This window comes from Pterocles gutturalis, unplaced genomic scaffold (genome assembly GCF_000699245.1).
Source record: "Pterocles gutturalis isolate BGI_N339 unplaced genomic scaffold, ASM69924v1 scaffold42121, whole genome shotgun sequence".
Lineage (NCBI taxonomy): Eukaryota > Metazoa > Chordata > Aves > Pterocliformes > Pteroclidae > Pterocles > Pterocles gutturalis.
Window position 1 is genome coordinate 1 of NW_010101943.1, and position 19,647 is coordinate 19,647.

The window sequence follows — 19,647 nt, forward strand, 5'->3', positions numbered from 1 at the left end:
TCATTCTTACCCATAAGCATTCAAATTTAGGCATACATTCTCATCAAATTTACTCAAGCACCCTAAAACACTCCAGTCTTCACCAGTAATATGCAGGGTATAGAAACAACGTGCCAGGCTGGTAAAGGAGATGCATTTTGGATGATTTATGTAACTTCTCTACATAGATTGAAGGGGAAGTAAGCCCTAATTATGTGTATTTACAAATTAGCACAAGATTTAAGCTATTTATAAATGGACATCCTGCATAAAAAGCTTCTCAGAATAATTGGTTTGTTAGGAGTATTGCTCAGCAGTAGATACAAGCTGACTTTTCCTGTTAAATATTTCAACATTTGATTCAGTTTGTTGTGAACAGTTTGTAACTCAATAAACTATAATGGAAACGATCGTTTCCTTTGTCACAGACGGTGTGTTCCAGACAGTTTAGTCATAAACCACCTTTTCTATCATAAAGGTGCATTTGTATCTTTGTAAATTTTAAACTTTTGATACTTGCTTTAGGTAGAAATGAAGAGTGAGTTACGCATCATCTGCCCGTCAGAGCTTGCGTCCGCTAACAGTAATCTGGAAGCTGCTGTTTCTGAGAAGTTCTTGCGTTGAAGGGTGCATTAGAATTAACGTGCCTGGCTGATTCACTGGCTGGAGAGGGAGGATAAAGCAGCAGAGGCAGAACTTTGTTTTGCAGTGTTGAAGTGCATCACCAGATTACATTTCTTTCCCTTAAACTTCATTCCTGCAATACGCTGGTTTGTAATGATCCGAGAGAAATCAATGCGCTTTTTGGAGATATGGTTATAAGCTGCAAAGTGAAATATAATACTGTATAGAGATTTTAAAATTTGATTTCTTTGTACTGGATTTGAATAATCCATCAGATTGATGATAATAGGTCTTTTTCAGGTTTTTAGAAAAACTTGATTTGTGATCAAATTGAGAAATGTGTTGTCAGCCCCAAACACTAGTTTTTTGATTTGATGCCTTAAGGGCTAAACCATAAAATTGTGGAAAATACAGTACATTGGCAAACTAGTTCAGTCCCTATAGCTGAATTAAGCTGAGAGATGTAGTTAAATAAAAAAGAGGTGATTCTTCTTTCATGACAGGGAGGGGATAAATCATAGATAAGCTTGCTCTTCATTGAGTTAGGGTAGGAAGCTGTCAGAAATGCAAAATGACTGTTCACAAATTGTAACTTATGTGGCAATACCAGCCCATATGCATATCACAACATTGCTGCTCTAAGAGTTAGGCTCTTAAAAGTCATACTGGCATACTTCGTTATTTGTAGACTGAATGAAGATCTGGTCTCAAATCTCTCTCAAAACTTTTATGTGTAATCTTTAATGCAGAAACTGTGAAATTAATACTAGCGAAAAGTATATCTTAAGTACTATAAAAGTGAATGTTGTGTATATAATAGATGTAAATATTTGAAAGATTTAAGTAAAACTGCTCCAATCTAAACATTACTATTTTGCAGACAATTTGTTTATTGTTTGGTAAGGTAGTGTAGACTGGTTTAATGTGTTAAGAGGCTTAACATCTGTGCTTATCCATCAAAACAATCCTGCAGGCTCGTTTTATCCATTTCTCAGGAGTCTAAGGAACTGCGCGGTTTTATCCATTTTATCCATGCATCCGCTCATCTGAAAATCTGTCAATTGTTTTTGTACATGACTTGTTCATTGTTACGATGTATGTATTTAATTGCATATATTCTTTTCATAGGCCTTCATATGGCAAAAAAAGACAGTGCTTCTGAAACCAACTTTATGGCTACTAACAGAGGAAAAACTGTACCTGCAAAAGATGGTAACTAAGTTCTTTTTATTTTTTTAACATCTTGAGAAAAATTTTGGGTAGGGCAGAGGAAGTATTATTACTGCCTTACCTCTCTAAAAGTCCTGTATCTACAGCATAAAAAAAGTTGCCTTGCTTGTCTGTATTCAAGTCCCAAGCAGGCTGTGCATGTTCAGTTTACTAGGAGTAATTTGTGTGGATGTTTGGCTGGCATTCTGTGTTGGTTTGGTAACATCTTCTATGCAAATGCGTGGGCAGGAATATAGACAAGCCCATAAAGCTGAAAGCTGTCTCTTACTTAGTAAATGATCTTACAGGAGAATCTCTAGAATTACCTTCTTAGGTTTCTGAGTGACACCTTTTGCCCTTTATCATTACTGCTTAGATTTTGACGAAGAACTGTGCATGCATTCTGCTGGAATTTTTATTCTCTCCTATATCTGTGTGTTCAAGCTTGCATAATGAAGTGTTACCATCTAATGGCTCTTAACAGTCTTGGCATTGTACCATGGAAGACTCATAATAACAAACTTCAAATAAGAACAGCGAAACACTAGCTTTTTAAAAATTTGCTTTTACATATGAATCATTCTCTGCAATTATCTAGTTTCACAATTGAATAGCGACTTCTGCTGCATTAATATTTTGTGTGCTGAACGTTAAACATCAAGAAACCTCACTTTCAGAGGTGTCTTTAACAAACTGTAAAAATCAGGTCTCCTTTGAAGTTTTGTCTGTAAAATCAGAATACAAGTGTTGGTAAAAACAGTATTTCTTTGAAGTAATTTGACATGTGACTTTGAATATACTCTTTTCAAAGAAAAGCATCTTTTTAGATCCTGTCAGTGAACAGTTGTAAGGAAGAGACTTGGGGAAGAGACTAGTGTAAGGTATTTAAGCGCTGCTCTATACAATACTTTTTCAGAGATGGGCTGAAAGACTTCTGTAGACAGAGGTTTCCATGATTTTGTTCATGGAGAGCACTTAATGACTTGTTCTTCAGGTTCTGGTCACATAGTGAAGTTAACTGGCAGTACAGTGTCTGAGTTTGATGGGTACAGTATGATATCCACCATTCATAGGACTCCAAAGGCTTTGTAGGCTGTAAATGTGGAGTGGATGCGGAGTGAAGCCTTGTTTTGGGATCTAGGGGTTTATACTGCCATAAGGCAGGTGCAGAACCTTTAGGAAGATCCAACATCCAACTTAGGAAGCAGCTGTCAGTGGTTCTTTGTCAAACAGGAAGGCTGTTTCAGCTTGGAGTTTTCCTGGAGTTTGTGGTGAGTTTGGTAATTTGTTTTGTTTTTTTTTTTTAAATATATTTATATATTTTGACACTAGAGATAAGAGAGTCTGATCATGAAATATGCAGATGATGCCTGACAGATAGCTAACTGGCTTAATACTGAAAAAAAAAACCCAACTCTTCCCCTCAAAAAACCCTTGACAAAGTGGAAAAAAGATCTTGAGCAGGGGGGGGAAAGATGCAGAAGAGTAGGGACAACTGCAAAGTTATGCAGCAAGGCTGAAACAGTCAACTGTATAAATGCACCCTGGGAACGACATGTCTGGTCATAGTTTTGTAGAAGAGGACATGGGGATATTGAGTATTACAAGGTAAACGTGAGTCATCTATGTCATGTTGTTGCAAAAGGGGAAACATCTGGAACGTATAAAAAGGAGTGTCTGAGATACACAAAGTGACCTGGATGCTTTACTTGACTCAGGTAAGGCCTCAGCTAAAAGACTGCGTCTAGTTTTAGACACTGCATTTCAAAAAAGATGTGAACCAACTGGAGAGAATTCAGAGAAGATGCCACAATAACGGGAGGTATACACCGTGATTTAGGAGAAAAGACTGTTGGAATTTGTGATTGTGTGATTAAAAAGACAGAAGATTAAAGGGGTGAAACAGGAGGCGTTCAAATACAAAGAGCAGTGTAACCCACTCTGCATGTGTAACGAGAGTAAGACATCTTGAGCTAAAACTGTGGTAATTTAGGTTTTATATTAGGAGGAAAAAAACCCCTGTAACAGTACAGATAATTATGTGGTGAAATATATTGCTAATTCCTGACATCTCCCTGATGGGAGGTTTTTAAGAACAGGTCAAGTGGTCACCAGTTGGGAGTGATCTAACAAACAGTTGTTTTGCCTGATGGAAGAGGAATGGATCATAGGACCTGCTGAAGGCCCTTCTGCTTTTCTTTCTCCTGCCCTACGCTTTCCCACAAAATGAAGCATCTCAGTGACTAGTTTAGTTTCTGTATTGCTGCACCAGCAGTTTTTGTTGTGTTCGTGCAGGAGTGCGAGGTGGTCTGACCTCCAGTGGATCTGTCACTGGACCGAGTTCTAAATAATAGATGTCTACTATGTGTTTGCAGACACACACATGTGTTTAACCTTGGACTTGAAGTTTTCCTGCTTAGTCAACATTTATTTAGTAATTTGCATTTTCTTTGTCATAGCATAGCCGCAGCCAGTATCTCGAGAGTCTTTATAGGCTTCTGTCCCCAGATACCTGAGCTTTTGCTTTGACCTGCATTTGCCTTTCTGCAGTTCTTTACTGCTTTGCCAAATTGGAGGATTAAATTATATTGAACACGTTAATGCTGTGTTGATATCAAGGTGCTTTGCGAAAACGAATTAAGCCTCTCAGAAGTCTGGAAAGTTTGATTAGCAATATTATTGTGATTTTTCACGTTGAGAAACTGAGGCATAGACATATCTTGCTGTACGCTGCCTCATTTTGGGCAGAAAGGGGGTACGAAAGAACTGGGGAGAGCCTTGGAAAGGAAGAAAGCTGAACATAAATCTTACTGGACAGTTTAGACATTAGGGTTTGCAAATGGAGATAAAAGTGATTTATTTCCCATTCTTATTTTATAGTAGGAATTTTAATATTAATACAGTATGTAATGGAATATAGTAGGCTTTAATCCTGACAATAATTCACTCACATAATATCACCTTCCTTCCACTTCTCATCAAATCTTTAATATGCTGGATGCTGGAAATGTGGTGGTAGGATCTCTTACTACTGAGGCTCCCACATTTTGATAAATATGCTTGGGACTGTTTAGAAGAACTTTCACAGAGTAACAAAGTCGGGGCTTTGGAAACCTATTCCAGCACTCAGGTATCACCTAATTCCCATAGCAGGGTCAGAGGTACCCATGTCATTCCTGACAGGTGTTTGCATAAATGCGGCTTAACAACCTCAAATTTTGGCTCTTTACTTCTGCCCCCTGTGAAGAACAGATAACTATCTTCTTATAGAAGCTTTCCCTTCTGCTTAATCTGTCCTTTTCTGAATATGATCTCTGAAGGACAATTTCCATTTTTGTCTTTTAGGTTTTCCCGGGTACAGCAGCTCTTCCTCTTCTTCTGCCTCCTTGGAAGGCAGACAGAATTACTTCAAGAAGCGGAACTCAACTAGCAGCAATAAAAAGGCAGTGACTCGAGTGTCTTCTGCCCCATCTAAAATAAGTGCTGGTATGGTCTGTTTTACTGAGGTGTGTTTTCGTAGGTGGGAGTTTACTGCTGCATTGAATACTTTTGTAGAAATACTTGTGCTGTTTCAGAATCTGAGATAGTTCAAGAAAGACATTTGGGATGCAGTTTAACCATAAACTTAAGTTTGGCAACTTTAAAAAAAGTTTCTTTTAGAATATCTTCAAGAGGAGAGCATTCTTATAGTTAGTCCACTGTACCTTTCAAGGGCAGAGAAAAGGCTCTACTCCGCAGTTTTCATGCTGAAGCAAAGCAATTCTTTTGTCCAAGACACCTTTGCAGTGTGTAGCCATGTGTGTATGCTATGTTAAAGATAGATCCTCTGTTTACTAATCAGTTCGCTCACTATTTTTTTCTTAAATTTTAAAGATATAATGTTGCTAATTTCAGATCTTGTTCTATTGAACAGGGTTGTATAGTTCTCCAGCTACGAGGAAAAATCCTTTTGACGAAGGAGAAATTCAGGTTGGAGAGAGAGTACTGGTGGTAGGACAGAGAACAGGTACTGTTCGATTTTGTGGGACAACAAAATTTGCACCAGGTATGTGCAATTATCTCTGTGTGTGTTGTAGAATCAGTACAGCATAGCTTGCATGTGAGGGCGTGAACATTAAGACAACTCATCTTTTTTCTCGCTCCCTCCAAAAAAATTGTAAATTTACAGGTTTATTTCAAAGTTCTTTCTCTCTCCTATGTTTCATTGAATATATTTTACTCTAATGCAACTGCCAAGAGAAAATAACGGCTTAAAATATGACTTTTACTTTTTCACTAAGATGGCTTAATTAGGCGAAATATTTTAATGTTGGAATTGTAGGTATTGCTACAAAGCTTTCTGAAAATCCTCCACTTAGTTTCCAGAGTGGTGTGTAGTTTATTGAGATCACATGCCTTTACTCCTTACTTTTTGTAGTAAGCCTTTTTGACACAGCTCATCTCTTGCAATACTGGTACAATTATTGTTTCATACACCTGTCTCATTCTTCTTGGTATCTTTAAGAGGGTAATTATGAATATGTAAATCTTAACTAAACAAACCTTTAGGTCACAGGACAGATGAAAAGTTACAAGCATCTCAAAAAGCCCCAACCTCTACCACCATATTCTTATCCTTCTCCCTTTCAGCTCCTACCTCCCTTCCCTTTGCTAAAGAACACATTGCAGTGAAGCCAGGTGTTCTCAAAACAGAAGTGAGTCGTTCTGAATTACGGAAACTATTTTCTAATACTTATTCTTTGTAACCAAATTCTGTGTTCTTTATATTCCTATCTGTAATCTTATTGTAAGTGTAATGCAAAAACAGTTGGTAGGTATTGGTGTATAAGTACCTAGTTTAAATGAAGTCCATTGATTGATACATAAGCAGCAATACTCTGTCTTGACACGTGGTGGCATCAACATTTAAAAATGTTAGAATGACAGGATGCGAGACTGTGGTACAAGCTGCCTACTTTATCATTCTCGCCCCTTTCCCCAGTTGCACTGTAGGCAGTCCTTGCTTAAGATACTGTGATTAACTGATTCTGTGCTTTCGTGTGATCACTCTTACCTTCATGTTGTAGCTTACAAAGTAAAAAAATGAGAAAAGGACTGTTTTTTCCAGGTACACTGTAACAAGTGTAAAATCAGAAAGCTGTTCGACAGTGTAAGCCTACTCCCTCTCCCACCTAAATTAGGGAATGAAATTTTTTGCAAGAAATGCAAGTATTGCAGGAAATGAGGATGGAAGGATCACAAATCTTCACCATTTGCAAAATCTGTAATTTGTAGAAAACATAACAGATGCATTTTTAAGTATTTCAGTTTTAATATATATAAAAGCTCTGGAAGTTACCCATACTTTATTTCTTTTGTTGCAATGGAGAGCTTTATTTAAAACAGGAAGGAGAGAACTTCTGATGTACTGAGGCCTTCTAATTCATAAGCTGTCATTCCTGTGTTTCTTGAGCTGATAATGAGAATTACCATTTTATCCAGTGCCTTAGTACCAAGTGACTTGAATTAAATTTTGAATCTTTTGGGGATGGATAGCATAAGGACTGCTAATGGAGTATGAAATTTAGCACCTTTACATAATTAGCTCACATTTATCACAGGTTATGAATGATCAAGCTTATTAACATCTTGATGCCTATTCAGTGTTCTGTATGAGATGAATTGCTGGCCAGTTCTGATTCTTCCACCCTTCTCTCAATATCATACAACCAGCCTTGCAATTTGTATTAATTATAACTCGCTAGATAGCGAGAGGGAATGAATTAATATCAAACCTTTAATTTCACTGTTGGTGATCTCGGATGAGGCATAAACCGTGTGGTCAGGGGACTGAAGAAGGAAACTTGAACCACCACTGCTCTTCTTTCTTGTCTCTTTTTTGTCAAGTAGCCACTGTCATATTCAATAACACTCTGTTCGGCTTTAGAGTGTGTATATATTGATCTCTCAAGGGTTTTACCTTTTCTATATTAATTAAAATGTCAATAATTTTCTTGACAGCATATAAAATCACTGACATAATTAGATTTATTCTGATATAAATTTTTGCACAGTTACATCGATTATAAATATGTGTAATAAAATAACTATCTAGACAGTTTTTAACTAGAAACTGTTTTCCTTGATGTGCATGAATGCCAACTGTCCAGATGAAGAAAAGCCTGTGGTGTTTTGTTCGAAATACCATGATTTTACTGTTTTGAAACATAGGATTCTGGTGTGGAATTGAATTGGACAAGCCTCACGGGAAGAATGATGGTTCCGTGGGAGGCATTCAGTACTTCAGTTGTCTTCCCAGATATGGTATATTTGCACCACCGTCTCGTGTCCAGAGGTATGCACTGAGATGTTTTAATGCTTGTGTTGCCAAATGCTTTCTTAATACATTTCCAGTGGGAAACAAAGTTTTGTACCAGATATAGAAGAAATAAATGTTTTCTTCTACTAACAGAAGTTTATAACCTCCATTAAATACCTGGTGGGTTTTAGATCAGCTTTTCTGAAAGCAGAGTATAAATTGGAAATGCAGCTTCCCCTGTTTTCTCTTGCAGCCACTTTGTATTTTCATGCCAGGGCCTCTGTTTCTGATGCCGTCTGTGTTCATTAAACCTTACTTTCATGACCTAATCCTGATGCACTGAGCAAAATTCGGCTATAAAAGGAAGTAGCCCCTGGACATGACTGGAAATACTATTCTCATTCCAGCTAACTGCACAGAGGAACAAAAGCGTCCACCACTTTCTAGTCTCTTTGTTAGGTTTCAGGAAGAACATCTGAGGAGCACTGTGCTCTTCCCTCCTGTATTTGTATCCAGTTACTCTGCCAGACATGTTCTTGCGTTTATTTCCCTGAATATCCTAGCGCCGGCAATTTGGTAAAGAACTTGCCTCAAAATGATACATGCTCTCTTGCTGAGTAAAAGACAAGCAACTTGAATAAACTAGTTTGCCCCAGGCACCTCTTACATACCAGCCTGATTACAACAGAAATGTTAGTGTCTCCTGAGGGTGGACAGGGAAGGGAAAGAATCAGAACTGAATTGATGAATGTTTGACAAGAGCTCCACCAGTAGGTGTGTTCAGAGTTGAGTTGAAATGACTTCTTTGTTGTGTTATTGCTTTTCAGACTAACAGGTTCTCTGGATTCTCTCACAGAGACTTCATTGAGTAAAATAAATCACACTTTTCCAGGTAGGAGCATAAGACAGTTGGGATTTGGCTTAGGTAGCCTGCCGCAGGCTACCATTGTACAACCAGAACCTAACTGCACAAAGCCAACTTCTCTGAAAGCACAGTGGATTTTCAATAACCCAAATGCCAGACAGTAGTCTGGCTGGTCCCTTCCTAAAGACATAGCCTGCAGAAGGAACTGTGGAATACCATGTTGTTATTAACCCTGTACTGACAGAGTAATAAAGTCAGCGTTAAGATTGTTGATACTCTTTCCTTATTACTATATTGCATTCTAATCAGCGTTAACCATAAATTGAACCTGCTCCTTAGTCTAAACTGAGATTGATGAAGGGTTCAGTGTAGGGGAGGGGTCCATATGATATTAATAAAACTTCTGTGAGATACATGAAGAACTTTTCTTTTTCCTTACTTAGGCTTTTTGTGAAAAACCTGCTTCAAATTACCCTTGTTTAGTTTCATTTCTGGCCTCTACAAACTTGAATGTGTTATGGATACTTACTTTTATGAGAAGTTTCATCACTTAATTTCCAAACTAGAGGGAAGAATGTATAGCAAATGTGGTGGAAACAGGATGGAAAAAAAAAAAAAGCACAACTAATAGGAGTTCATAAAGTGTTCTGTTTGTTTGGGGGTTTTTTTGTGTGGGTTTGTTTTTGGTTTTTTTAATGAAGTCTTACACAGCTTCTTAACCTTTCCTCTTAGGTTTTAGACGCAGTCTAAGCACCACTTCTGCATCTTCACAAAAGGAGATAAACAGAAGAAACTCCTTTGTTAGGTGAGTGTCTTGAGTTTAAAGTGTCTGGGTGAGCTGGCTGTTAGTTTTACTGTTTCTTCTTCAAAAGAAAATCTTTATGCATGTGTAATATCTAGACCTTTACAGGTTCATTTTTTTCTTCCAAAATGGACCAGTAGTAGACTATTTTTCCGTGGGTATCTATGGTGCAGTCCTTGGATGCAGGTTGGCATTAAAATAGTTTTCCAGTTGCTCATCACTGCATATTCTCCAAAGTCTTGTATTTTAACCCAGCTGGGTGAAGTTCAGAGGGTCTTGTTAAAGGACTTCAGTTTGTCCTGGTGATCCTGACTGACACTTGCAACATTAAAAGTTGTTTTGGCCAAACTTTTTCAAGTCCCAAATAAAATGCTTTGTATTGGTTAATTTACCAATCCTACCACCTGTGGCAAATATTGCAGACCCCTGCATCAGGTGAAAGGAAGATGATTTTCAGGCTGCCGTGTGTACTAGCTTGTTAATGTTATTACATGTTTTGCTAGTGACATGAGATCAAAAGCAAATTTTTTAAAAACAGATTGGAGGTGTGTTGGGTTTTTTTTTTCTTTCTCCCCATGCACTTCAGTGAATTACAGGCTTGCCTCGGCTGTTATACAGAAAAAAGACTAGAGGTTTTGCCTTTTTTTTTCTAACTAGATCTAAGAGCTCTGTGTTACGGCGCAGCTGGAGTAATACCACTACAAGCAGCACTGAGGGACCAGTGAAGTTGCATGAAGGCTCTCAGGTTCTTCTGACCAGCTGTAATGAAATGGGGACAATCAGGTACATTGGTCCTACAGACTTTGCACCAGGGATATGGCTCGGACTTGAACTCAGAAGTGCCAAGGGAAAGAACGATGGCTCTGTAGGGGAAAAGCGCTATTTCACCTGTAAGCTGAACCACGGGGTCTTAGTTCGACCTAGCAGAGTAACCTACCGTGGGATTAACGGGGCAAAACTTGTAGATGATATTTGCTGAGCCAAAATGTGCTCTTACAATAGAAAAAATAAGTATTTCAAGCACACAAGACCCCATCTTGAATGGAAACTTATTTTTAAATTATTAAATCTGCATTTTCATTTTACAGATATATAAGTATATATGTATGTATGTGCATATATAATATATTTTACTATATATTAAAAATACATATAGATTTAAAAAGTTATGTTGCATTACAAAGCAAAACCACTACTCTGTTTCTCTTGCTGAACCAGCCCTTGCCTGGGAAGGTTATTGCAAAAGCATCGTGGATTTGAGATGCTGTTTATTTGAATACTCTTCCAGCTAGAGAACACAGTATCTCCCAACGTTCTCTAAAGTTGCTTTGTGACTCATTCAGTATTTAAACAGTTTTCCTCCACATAGTAATGAACTGAGAATGCCTTGTGGATTGCCTGTTTTTGACAGAGAGGGTGGTTAATGAGTGACATTAGTCTGGTTACCAGCCACTTTGTCAATTCCAATACCAGCTGCTAGCAATAAGCAAGCAAAAAAAAACCCAAACAAAAACCAAATCCAAAAAACCCCAAATAAAACAAACAAACCAAAACCCCAAACCCTTTTTTCAGACAGTTGTGGTTTTAAGTTTTATTGTTCAGATCCCTCCTCTTCTTGCTCCCCCCCCTTCTCCTCTCCAGAACACAGAAGGGCTGATAATATTTGTGGTTATGCTAGTGAACTGCAGCAATTAAATGAAAAAGCCTTTAAAAAGCACAAATATGCTGCATGGCAGCCTGTACAGTAAAAAAAAAAAGCACTTTTTGTTGTATGCATTTGTAGAAAGAGCTACATATAAGAAGCACTCTTTAAAATAATGCGCTTTGCACTCTACGGGAGAGCTCTCCCTCATTTTTAAAGACTTTTTTTTTGTGTGTCCTGCAGGCTATGAGTATCACAGTTTTTAAATGCAAATAAACCCAGAGTGGAACTATACATAATAGCCTCATCATCAATATTGAGTCTGTATAAATACATGGTAATTCTTGCCAGTGGTGTGGATTATATGCAGGGTTTTCAAGCAAGCTATTAACATTATTTGATTCATGTGTGATACATGTTTCTTTTTGTTTCCTTTGGAACAGTTTCCAGTAGAAATTTCTTGTAAAAGAGTCTTATGATAAATTAAGGATAGTTTTAGGCACAGCACTGTAACACACCTTGATGTGACATTATTTGCATATCCGCTTTTTAAAACAGCTAATATTTTGTCCATGTTTTAAACATATGATGTATTTTAATTACTCAGCATATGTAAACACTATCTTATCAGGATGGTTTTGTGTTCTAGAACAGTTATTTTATTCTTAAACGATCTGCTTGCTTGTACCTACTTGAAGAAGCGACACTTTAACTTACTTCATAATACCCTATTTTTAGACAGGATTCTACTGCTGTTTCCTTCTTTTAAATATTGCTGTAGCTATTTTTCCTGAGCTGTATTTAAAATAATGCATATTGTATTCTAACTTATGGGAATTTTTAATGGAATATAAAAGCTGTAAATTTTGATTGTAAAAAAAAATTAATGCTTTATATTTGATGATGCGGATATTCAGTGATGTACTGAACTTTACTTTGTCCAATAGCTGTTTCTTGCTGCTTTTAGTAAAATGAAACCCTGGTGAACAGTATGGCAAAAAGAATTTTCATTAGGTCATTACAGACTGTTCTTATGGACAAATTAGGCAAACAGCATGAAACAGCAACTGTAGTGTATAAACCAGAAGTTTTTATATCCTCTAGCTATTCAGTACAGAACTGCCACTTGTCAAACAAAGCGTTTGTACAGCATGTTTCACTGGTTTGTCCCAGCCGTGTGCTCCTGGGTGGGCAGTTCAGTTTCTGTGATGAAACACTCATTTATCAGAAATGCTGTTTTTTCCTGCCTGACGAGATGGAATGGATGTAACGGCTTTTTCTGACGGGTAGCTGGAGTTCTTCAGGAGGTACGTAGGGGAGTACGTGTGTGGGCAAGGCAGCAAGTTCAGGCAGTTTGTTACAGTCACACCATTTCGGTGTGGCATATCTTGCACAGATGAAGGAATATATGGGAATAACCTCTTTTCAAGAGTTTTCTGATTCATTAGTAACTTTTTTTTTTTTTCTCCAAGGGTGTCAGGCTCCACCATCCACAGCTTGGTGGCTACACCTAGTTCAGCCGGAAGTGGGGTCTTGGGGCCCTGGGCTAGCAAAGACTGCGGGACTTCACTGAATCCTGTCTGATGGGTAGAGAAGAGGGCACATAATATCTGGGCAGTGGTGTAGTGTGCTTGTCTTTCCATTTCAGCTTCAGCTAGCTGCACATAAATGCTATAATGAGCAAGAACAGTGTAGGTTACAGGGGCAAATCGGGACTGTTACCAGTGTGGAGCTGTTTTTGTAGCACTGAGAATCTTCTGGAAGGAAGCAAGGAGCACCATAAATTTATGTGTCCTGAAACAGAAATAAATCAGTCCCTCCATTCCAGAAAGGATTACTGATGGCTGTCTTCAAGTTGATGATGTGAAGGGATTTGTGCTTCCCTAAATCCAAGGTAAGTTGCCATAATCCTTTTCTCCAACTCTTGCAGGAGGACACTTTGTGTCATAAAAAAAATTCTGAAAATAACTGGCAGTGAAGTTTGAAATTAGGTGCTGTGTTGAGGTCTGTATGATCACAGCCCCAGACTGGGTAGAAAAAAGACAAATGATCTCCAAAATCCCTATAAACCATATAAATAAAATATTACCTGTTTTATAAATAAAGAAACAGATGGTCCCCAGCAATTCTGTGCTGCCTGTGTGGACTTTGAGGCTTGTCCTTGTTCCACAGCATGTCACTGGGGTCCAGTTTCAGAAAATGCACTTCTTCAGTGCTCTCAGCAATTAAATCTTTCAAGCCTTGTTGGACACTGGTTGGAAAAGAGAGGTCACAGGTGTGACAAGAGGAGAACTTTCTTGAGGTGTCCTAGGATGGAGAATTAATTTCTATTGCGTTCAGCCCAGTTGGATTCAGTGATTGTTTTGCAGATGTTGACAGTAATGGTTTTCTGGGCAGGGAGCCTGTGCTTTTGAAGTGTTGCTATCCAGCAAGATCTGAGGCACGAGGATCCAAAATTGTCATTAGGGATTTGCAAAGCATAACCTAGTGTCTCTGACAGGTTAGTTCTGTTACCTGTGAGAGCGTTGCATAGGGGACAAGTCCAGCATTTACATCACAGCTTTTACAGAGTTCAAGTTTTGCAAAAGCTTTGTCAAACACCAGATGGAAACTGAAACTGTGTCCCTGAAAGCCACACAGCAGAGTACCAACCTGCATCCTTTTTCCTGCCTCACTGCAGATGGACAGCTCTGGAAAAAATGGAAATTGGAGCAAAGATTGCCAGCCAGCGCCTGATCCAAACCAGCATGTGGTGGCTGTCTGGTGACTAGCTGTGCTCTGAGAAGAGCACAGGAGAGCTCCTTTATCAGTTAACACAGGGAAGGACCAAAGTATGGGGGAAATGGAGGGAGAGGAGAGGTACCTGCTGGAAAAAAGGTCTTGTTAACCACAGCACTATCCTGCAGGAGAATGAGCACATGGATAAGCAAGTGAAGGAGAACAACATTTATACAGAAGTCAGTCCTAATTTCAAAGACCATTTCTTGAGAAAGCAGCTACCTATGGCATAGGTGGGGTACAGGGAGGGGAAAAAAGTGAGCGTTTAGGGAGGAGCTACCTCTTCCTATGTTATTCCTATACTGACACTCCCCTGTATTAAAATACGGCTTGTAATTAGACCTGCTCGAAGTCCATGTCCAGACTCAAAGAAAAATGCTTTCTTAGGATATAAACATTTAGGAATGAGAACACCCAAATGCTGTCTTCAACCGTATACTTTGTTATTTTATACTGGCCAGTTTCCTGTAGGTAATAGCCAGCCTTGGTGGTTTGTAACAGAGGGAATAGCACCTTTCCCTGTAAGAAATGTGGAGGTATGATATTTGCAGTGCAAACAAGTCTTAACCACACTACTGCTAGCCTGAACGAAAGGTGTCAGTCTCAGCTGGACACCACACCTGCTCTGTTGTGTGTCGGTGTACCTTAACACTTCTGTAACTTTGCCCAGAGACCTCCCTTGGTTATTGCAGAAGTGATCAGACGTTGATACAGTCATTGCAGAAGCCAACACAGAGAGAGCCAGCTACAGTCATTTTATTTGTCTTCATGCCTTGTGGTTCACTACACTTGTTTACAATACAAATACACTATTCAATACAAAATACTCAATGACCATATATTAGTATTTTTCATCATAGTATCCCTGAAGTGCACAGGCCCTTCCTTTATAAACAATGTTGCATAAAATGCTGTACATGAGACAGACTCTCCTAGAATGAAGCTTTGTTACTAAAAGAAGCCAGATGCAGACAATTGGGACGTTTTCCTGTGATGGGCTTAACTTTGGGACAGACAAAGAGTGATGGCTTGTGAGAGGCTGTTTTATGCTATTCCTACGTCAAGGTTCTTGTCACCCAGAAGACAGGCCCAGTAACAGAAGCAGACATGCAAAGTTAAATCCTTCAGAGCCCATTTCACACCTCCAACATCACACAGTGTGTACATGACTGCTCTCAAGCTGAGCACTCATCCTTTTGTGCACACAGGGGGAGGGAAGCCATTGGAGCAGCGACACCGCACCGCTGTGAAAGGCTGACTCGACCACATTAACGCAGCCCTCGTGTTTTCAACCTGTGGTACCCGTACCTCCCCTCTCCTGCTACTGCTCCTCCACTACTCCTCCAGGAAGCTGAACCACCCAAACTTGTGCCTTGTCATTTCCAGGCTCATGATAGAGAAACAAGGTTCAGTAGCAGAAAGGAAGATGAAGGGACAAGTGGGAAGGCAGATAAACAGACATCCCAACCTATTTACCTTCAGCAGCTTACAGAACCAGAAACCTACCGAACATCTATAGGAAACAGGTGACACACTGTTTTCAGAGTATGAGAGTGGTAGCACAGGATTCTCCCAGTCATGCTTTACATCCTGTAGATCATACTGTTTCCTCCTTTTCCACTGTAGAGTGAGGAAGACACATAAGACCAGAATATAAATATTGCCAATGAAAAAGATTAAGTCTTAAAAACAAGCTAATTAAAAAAAATTACATTTTCTCTATAAACTATATTTTTTTTAAAAAAAAGTCACACAAAAATGAGTACCAGGGTTAAAATAACTTGGATTTTTTTTTTTTTGTTTTTTTTTTTTTTTGGTCCTGCAACACTGTAAGCCTAGCATGGAGTGGTTTAATAAGGGAATTTTGGATTTACACATGCCAGGGTGCTTTGGGCTGGTGAGCTCATGGTGACTTCAGCCCCTTCTGTTCCCTACAGCTCTGAGAACTAAACAGGCAAATCTTTCTAGACACAGAAATTAAAAATTCCTAGTTCATGACTGGACAAAATGGTCTTGCTAATGGTGTACAGCTATAGGAAGTGTGCTACAATGAAACCGCTAGAAATTGGAACAGAAGAAACATGAACACTCAACACTTCAGACGCTGTAAGAGAAATGCTAAAATAAATTCTATTCAGTACCTTCTTATAAAGAATTTAAGCCACAGCCTCCATACAACTGTGTCGAGGGAATTGGGCAGCTCTTTACATACACACACGGAGCCCATACCCTTCCAGCTGCAGTCTGTGAGCTGTACCCAAGCACACACAGCCGAGTTTCTGTTGTATCCCTCTGCCCAGCTTGCACTGTCCCTGGGACAGCCCTGCAAAATTCTTTCCTACCCTACTGAACAAAAAGCTCAGCAATGGAATTGCAGAATGACCAGGAAACCACCTGCGATGCAGCTTGCACACAAGTAGCAGAGCACTCTCCTGTCCATTTCATGGAAATCATTTGTCATTAATGGTATTATCTGTTTTCTAAGAAGGGGGACAGGCAAATGTTCCAAGCCTTTTTTCCAAGTGGCAAGATATGACTGGGATTAATATTTACAAAACAATTTTTGCAAACCAGGGTACTGTGCTTGACCAGCACATGGGTACCAAACTAAATACTTGCTGTGGAACAGCTCTGAGATGCTATGTAATTTTTTTACATTAAAAATAAGCCCAAACTAGATTTCTGATTCCTCTGAATTCCATGAGCTAAGGGGGGGATTTAAAAAACAAACAAAGAAACAAAACCCAACACCAAAAAACCCCACAACAAAGCATTTAACACTGGAGACACTGGAAGGAAGCTTACGTAAAACCACCTGCTAGTGGTGAACAGTGTTTATCTCAATGCACTGTACCCAGCAGGCTGGAGAATTGCAGTAATTCACCATCTCCCCAGACCAGAATTATCTCCTCACATACTCCATAGGTAAGAAGCAGTAACGTGTTTAGTTTCTTCATTTTTCACAACTCCCATTTTGTGAGAGTATTTCAGTTCAAATTCTATAATAACTGCACAGCACATGCTGCAGAGCAGTAATCAAGCTATCGCCACGGCTGGGGAAAGCCTGCCTTTGCCCCTTCACCCCCGCAAACTTGTTATCATCTCTTGCTGCTCATGCTTTTAAAGCTTCTTTAGAAATGGTGACTCTAACATCAAAACCTGGCAGCTTATCTGCTGTTGTGCAGCATCAGAGCTGCTGCTCCAGATCCAAGAATTAATAATTTCAGCTAATCAAAGATCATTAACTTGGCGATGTTTTGTTCTTGTGCATTCTGTAAGAACACTCATTAGTATACAGGTCAGGTTCTGTCCTCAGTGACACGTAAGAGGCAGGGCAGCAAAAACTTGGAGTGTGCTCCGATGTGAAGAAGAGCTAAGGAAAACAATGAGGAGCTTCAGCCCTTCTGAAAATGAGAAAGCTGGGATATTTAAATGAAAATTCCTATTGTATGTGAATAATACATCATGTAAGAAATTGTCCTGATAGTGCTTATCTCCTGAATTAATCAGCTTTCCCAAGACTCTAGAAAACTACCCTGCTGAGTTTACTGAGCTAGAACGAGAGAGACCAATGTGACACCAACATGGTCCTAAGCTAGACAGAATCCCTCCCCAGTGGCTATTTCATGGCAAGAGCTGCGAGCCTAAAAACCTTGGAGATCACAAATATTCTCTTAGTTCAAGCTAAAGAATCCTGGACACGGGAGCAGAACATACGCAGTGTGACCATCATTCTTGCCACCACGCCCACGCAGCAGCAGTGTGATGGATCCCTGGCAGACAAACATGAAATCTGGAGCAGCCCCTGATTCAAGCTTCCCAACACAAGAGCACAACCCCATTAATCAACCACCACACACAATTTTGGCATCTGCCTGAAAGAGGTTTCAGTTCTGTGTATCAGAGACGTCAGAAAGGCAGCTTAGGAGAGCAACACCACCTCCCCGCTCATATGTTTTATTTATTTTTTTTTTAACAGGGGTGGTGGCCCAGACCAAGCCCTCTGATTTCAATCAGCACATCTCAAAGGTGAGGAGCATGTATATGTGGGTTCTGGTTTGTTCCCTTATGAAGGCAGGACACTTACCTCAATGTTTGGATCCAGGGCCAGATTCAGAGTCACTTCACTGAAATGAAGAGTCTCGGACTGAAGAACACCTTCACATTCCTTTGCTGATGCTCCAGCACACCCATTTCTATGGAAACAGGCACCCCTTTTTTGGATAGCGTTCATGCTTAAACAGCTCCTTGCAACCCTAAGTTGAAGTTACTAATGCACATCTTTACACATGAATTATTTCCTACATCTATGTTTTGACAATACTCTTAACTGGAATATTTTTCATGCACAAGGTGTACAAAATGAGTCAATGCAGCGTTTGTCTTTAAACCACTATCATACACGTATTTTGTTAAAGGAACAAGGGCTCTCAACCCTTCAAATACAGTATCTGGCATCCGGATTGTGGCACGATGTAGCCTTCCGCCTCTATGTTGTTTGTACAGGGTATGTCAAAGGCTATTGTAAACCTGTGAGGTATGCAGGTAGCTGTCCCTTTTCAGGGCACGGTGAAAGTTTCTCTCATGACCATGGTCCTTTAAAACTTCACCTTGGTTCTACTTGACACGCACAAGTTCCCAATGAAGGACATTCCTACTTTTGTAGGACAGAAGGAATTTTAAAGGGCTTTACTCACTTTCAGTGCTTAAGCACAGGAGAAAGAAAACAAACCAAAACAAAACCCCAGCCAAACAAACCCCCCTCCAACCCAGAATGCCTCACAGCATCTATACCTATCCTCTGCCTCCTCTCTCCTTTAGAAGCGATGCAGTATGACCAGTGTCTTTCTACTGCCCTGCCAACACCCCCATAACCGCTGTGCATTCAAGGACTTTCGAAGACCAGACTGTAGCTGGAACACAACTTGGGAATGTGCCATTGTGTCACTGTTCAGCGCTGTTGTATCCTTTTTGGGTTTGGATAGAGGATGCTCTCCCCAAACCCACCTACAACCTCTGCCAGCTGCATTCCAGGTGTTCCACAGCAACCACAAGTTTGGCAAGGAAAACCCCAGACATGAAACACTCAAGGCAGTGAGCCGCGGCTTTACACGTAAGCAGAGAACACACAACTGAGAAAAGCTCACAGGAAAGGCATGACGACAACCATGCGGATGAGTTGATGCAACAGCAGCTGGACCTTGCAGTTACCATCTGTTTCCTGTATCCTCCCTCCCCCTTGTTTCTTTTACTGTATCGGGGCTCTGGTGATTTGAAGCCTCTTGGGTTAGTTGAAATTACAGCTTTGAGGGTGGCACTTTCGGAGCAGGTTGGCACAAAACGTAAGGTAACGCTGTCAGATCCCTTGCTCGTGGTGTGTTGGGTAACAGGACATCTCTTCAAGGCTTGGGGGCCACAGGGGGAAAAGTCAAGAGGGCAGAGGGCTCTCA

General features: G+C 39.8%; 1 protein-coding gene across 1 annotated transcript; it reads left to right on the forward strand.

The window, feature by feature from the left end:
* Window positions 1–504: 504 nt before the first annotated feature.
* LOC104470106 (CAP-Gly domain-containing linker protein 4-like) lies at window positions 505–10,756 on the forward strand (the record flags this gene model as incomplete). The annotated part of the gene is made up of 8 exons (XM_010084922.1): window positions 505–562; window positions 1,732–1,815; window positions 5,158–5,298; window positions 5,726–5,857; window positions 8,023–8,146; window positions 8,938–9,002; window positions 9,708–9,780; window positions 10,435–10,756. Coding segments are annotated over 8 exons (999 nt in total), but the record flags the coding sequence as incomplete, so codon positions are not given.
* Between the last annotated feature and the right edge of the window lie 8,891 nt (window positions 10,757–19,647).